Here is a 4,535-nt window from a genome sequence, read left to right on the forward strand (position 1 = left end):
ATTTAGCACTTGTTGATAATTCTATTAAAAACTCATGGCATAAAAGGCTATGAAGGGTCCTGACAAAAATAACATAATAAATAAATAACACAAGCAATAACCAAAAAATAATCAGTCCCTACCAGAAGGATCCCCCAGCTCTTGCCATTCATTCATTGAATCATGTAAATGCTGTAATAAATAGATAAGAAAATGCAGAAAACAAAATTGGGGTTTTATCTACCATCATCACCATTTGCACTTATGGCTCTTATTTATGCAATGAGCTTTCAACCACATCCACATGCCACCAAACCAAAAAGAAACTGTAGAACAGAACGTAGAAATTCATATTCCATTCATCATCGCTTGGTTGTAAGAAAATTTTCTTAAGAACATATGGAAGCAAAATACAAAATTTGCCCCAAATAACTGTTCATAGAGTACAAAAATTCATTTTATTAAGACATTTCTCCTCAAGAATATTCGCATGAGAGACTCTCCAGGTTCAAAAGGGTAGTAATATCCTGTTTCAATCACACCCTAAAAATAACTAATACAACTTAGAAAATTGTAGATCCCTACTTCAACCGGAGTGAAATTATCTGAATAAATGGTTTTACTTCGAGGGTGTGAATCTGTCAAATCAGCAAAAACTACAAGACAGTGAAAAATAACATTATTAAAGCTTCACCAGTACAGAAATCCCCATCCCTGCAGAGAAACTATAAACCAACACTTTTCTCCAGCTTTTGAATCTGGTTGAGGAAAATCCATGTCATCTGCATAAAAACAAACATCCCAAAATCAGAAAATACATGAAAAACAATCCAAGATCAGTGGGCAATTGAGGGAAAGTAAATTTTCAGCGAATGGTTCAGTAGCATGCCAGGACCCAAAAAAAACATCTGAGTATAAAACTCAACACCAATATGTAAATGCACGCACATAGAGAGAAAAAGAGAGAGAGAGTACCATGACATGGGGGGCAATTCTAACACAATATACTGGAAATCCAGTGTAAAATTTAAAAGGTCCTCCACTTTTCAGGGTCTTGAGCGCACAATCTAAAGAGCCAGAGTAAGGAAGCTTCCCCTCAGCATCAGGTTGCATCTTCTGAATCTGGGTTTTGACATAATCAAATGGCAAACTGCAAGCTGCAGCAAAGAACCCTGAAATGGTACTAGCACCTGAGAAAGAAAAAAAAAATAAGACGTTTATCAAAACAAAGACAAGATAAATATTTTCTGGGAATGAAAGCCAATGCCTTTTTTTCATAAGTAATGAAAGCACAATACTTGTTGAAATAGAGTTTGAATTGGACTAAATCAAAACTCCTATTTGCACACTCCTTAGTAGAAGACAGTGAAAATGATTTATTCGTTGCATACTTTTTACTACACACACACAGCATCTAGAAGGCTCCTTGGATGCATATATATCTTCACCTAGGAACCTCAAAAATCATAGGCTGAATACTCGTAATACCCAACTGAATTTCACTCTGGTTTTTGCATATTAAGAGGGACCAATAAAAAGGCATGGCTCTAGCCTTAGTGCCATTTACATGGTTTAAGGCGAGCTCCTCACTAAAGGCACCTTCACAAGTGTTGCCTACCTTTGCCTACTATGTGTGACAGTCCCAGAAAATGAATGTCAATACTACCAGTTAAATAAATATTTTCTTTATTATTATGTCTTTAGTATTCTAAAAAGTCATGTGACTAGCATGTGACCTTTAATGAAGTTGGATGGTTAGGATTTAATTGTTTTATGTAAAATGAAGGGCTAGGATTCTAGGGTTACTATTTGAATATTTCTTGAGCTCTTTGAGCTTAGAAATTGATATGTGATTGTTCCTACTTCAATCCTATTATCTTTTTCTTTGCTTTAAATGTTTGTTGTTGGAATTTCTTCTTAAACCCTTCTCCAACACTAGATCTAAGTTCTCACCACTACAACCCTGCACCTACCCCCCACCCCTGCCCTTTCCCCAGCTTTAACAAATTAAATAGCAACAAAACAAGCTTATTCCATTAGTGCCCCCACGCCTGTCCTCTAAAAGATCTCCAAGATCCATTCCTACTTGGAAGAGAGGGTGAAATGGAAAAAACTTTTCTTTTCTGCATGATAATAATCATCTTTATTAGCCAAAAGGAAAATGGAAAGCCATTTAACAAGCAAATGCAACGCAACATAAGACAGCCCCCCCCCCAACCACTCACGCGCACACACAAAACACAGGCCATTAGAGAGAGAATACAAACATATATCCAACATCAACTCCCATGGTTACATTTTAACTCAATCAAAAACATAAAATATATGTTCAAACCCAAGCCTTCATATACAAGAGCTCTCTATCAAAGATGAATGCTAAATTAATGCAAAGAATAAATCTGCTTCAAAAATCTTTCCTAAGGTTAAACAAAAATCCTGCTAACATTTGAACCCCAAATCTTTTACAATGTCGTATATTTACCTCCTGAAGAAAAGGATTTGTTAAAATAAGCAGAGTCCATAATACTATTATAGACTAAATTTCAACTACAAAGTATTCTGCTGCCAAACTCATGCAACATAGTAATACTAAACTTTTTAACATGAACCAATATCTATACTTCTTGCAAAGAATCTTACCTATCACTGTAGCACCTTCACCAAAACCAAGATTATCCTTGAAAAGCTCAACACTTTGATCATAAGAGGCAAGCATTCCCATGTTCAGTGCCATTGCTCTCACTACAGTAGGTCCAGCACCTTTCCAGAGTGCCAAAACTCCCTCATCTTTAACAATACGAGAGAGTGCATGGAAGGCATTTTTGTAATGCCGTTTCTGGGCTTCTGGCAAAGTGGCATCAGCCTGCATACGGATAAGTGCTAGATCTGCTGGACTACCAACAGATGCTCCAATAGCACCAGCAGTAAGCCCACACAAAGCTTTCTGATAAAGAGGTAGCGGCTTTCCATCATTGGCTTCAATTGCTTTGTTCGTCAAAATCCTAAGGAAAACAAAGGCAACCATTCGGAAACATGAAAATGGTAATAGTATATAATACAAAGTTTTTTGTTTTATTTTTAAGTATTACATCCACCCACTAGGAGTCTAGGGCCTGAGCCCATGACCTCACCCTCTACCTTGCTCTTGCAAAGGGAGGAGGTGTCATTTGAACTAGAGCTCACACCCAGAATAAATAATTTAGGTGTAATTTCAAAAGTTAAACCCACTTGAAAAGATCTAGATTCACAAAACCAAATGTTCAAAAAAACCAAGTACCCCAAGAATTTTTTATCTTTTAACAAGAATTAGGTAATACTTAAGTTGGTAAGATGTTTTCTAAGTTAAATAGACAGTGCTGCCAAAAACTTACTTGAATGATCCAAGTCGTGCTGTGGTATATGTTGCTTGTCTGAGTAGTCCAGCAGATAGCCCCTGCTCAAAATAATGCAATTAGACTAATTAGACCAACTAATGTGCTTTTGTGTGTGCAATGTGTGTGTTGTCAGACGGGGGTGGGAGGGACCAAATATCATGACACAACATATAGGTACAATTTGAATCAAACAAATCACAATAATTACGGCCAAATTAAATTACACCATTAAGCATGTAACCCTTCATTAGCCTCTTATTCTGACATTTAAACAAGCACCCTCTACATAAATTCATACACCAAACTAAACAACGGGCAAATACTTAACACAATCCAAACCTTATAGCTCATTTGAAAATAATGAGGATATCACCCTAATGTACACACTATATGATAAACTTAAATCCTCAACTAAATCATTGTAAAGATCCATTTTTTAATACAGATCTCGAATAACAAAAACCAAGTTCGATACTTGAAAACACATACATGTCTTTATAGCTGAGATAAACAAATCATACTGTATAAAAATCCAAACTTTTCATTATTTTGTGGAACCAAACCTTGTAAAAGGCACCAAAGCCCTCCTCCTTAAGCATGTTCCTCGCTACCGAGCCTGCTGATCCCTGACCCAATTGAATCCTCACCTATACCAATCCAAAAACGAGAAACAATAATAAACCCAACATAAATTAGTACCCATTAAACCATACTACACAAATTAGCAAATCAAAAAAAATCCCTTTAAATCACAGATCTAAAACCCGTCAGAGAAAACAAATATGCAGCACAAAAAGATCAAATTTTTTTTAAACGGTGTCAATGAAAACAGAGAAACAGAAACATGGGTATTGATCTAAACATGAAAAGGACTCACCTTGATCATATCGATGGGTTGGATGACACAGGTGGCGAGCATACCAGAAGTTCCACCATTAACAAAAGGCTTCACTGTTGGCCACACACCAATGGGCTTGGCTTTCTTCTCATCACCCATTCTTGGATTTGAAAGAATGAATGGTTTGGGAGCTCAAAAGGGAGAGAGAGAGAAGAGAGGTGGTTTTTTCAGAGAGTATGGGAGAGAGAGGAGGCAATATATTGCTATATAGAAAGAAAGGAAACCCTCTCTCTCTCTCTCACTCTGTTTCTTTCTCTCCCCCAAGTGTGAAAGAAAATTAGTGC

The 4,535-nt window shown here is 36.7% G+C and overlaps 1 protein-coding gene across 1 annotated transcript; it reads right to left on the reverse strand.

Moving 5' to 3' along the window:
• Window positions 1–418: 418 nt before the first annotated feature.
• Window positions 419–4,535, reverse strand: LOC142605495 (mitochondrial dicarboxylate/tricarboxylate transporter DTC). The gene is made up of 6 exons (XM_075776893.1): window positions 4,231–4,535; window positions 3,917–4,000; window positions 3,351–3,412; window positions 2,620–2,981; window positions 955–1,169; window positions 419–761 (listed from the first exon to the last, which is right to left on the reverse strand). Exons 1-6 carry the CDS (start codon window positions 4,348–4,350, stop codon window positions 705–707), a joined length of 900 nt encoding a protein of 299 aa, XP_075633008.1. The 5' UTR covers window positions 4,351–4,535; the 3' UTR covers window positions 419–704.

The sequence above is a fragment of the Castanea sativa genome, chromosome 8, assembly GCF_040712315.1.
Source record: "Castanea sativa cultivar Marrone di Chiusa Pesio chromosome 8, ASM4071231v1".
Taxonomy (NCBI): Eukaryota; Viridiplantae; Streptophyta; class Magnoliopsida; order Fagales; family Fagaceae; genus Castanea; species Castanea sativa.

Excerpts from the sequence above, each read along its gene's own strand:
- LOC142605495 (XM_075776893.1), bottom strand. The coding sequence starts at position 4,350 with ATGGGTGATGAGAAGAAAGCCAAGCCCATTGGTGTGTGGCCAACAGTG. Across the intron at positions 2,982-3,350 it reads GCACGACTTGGATCATTCAA|GATTTTGACGAACAAAGCAA; the intron begins GTAAGTTTTTGG and ends TGTTTTCCTTAG. Across the intron at positions 762-954 it reads GAATTGCCCCCCATGTCATG|ATGACATGGATTTTCCTCAA; the intron begins GTACTCTCTCTC and ends GTTTTTATGCAG.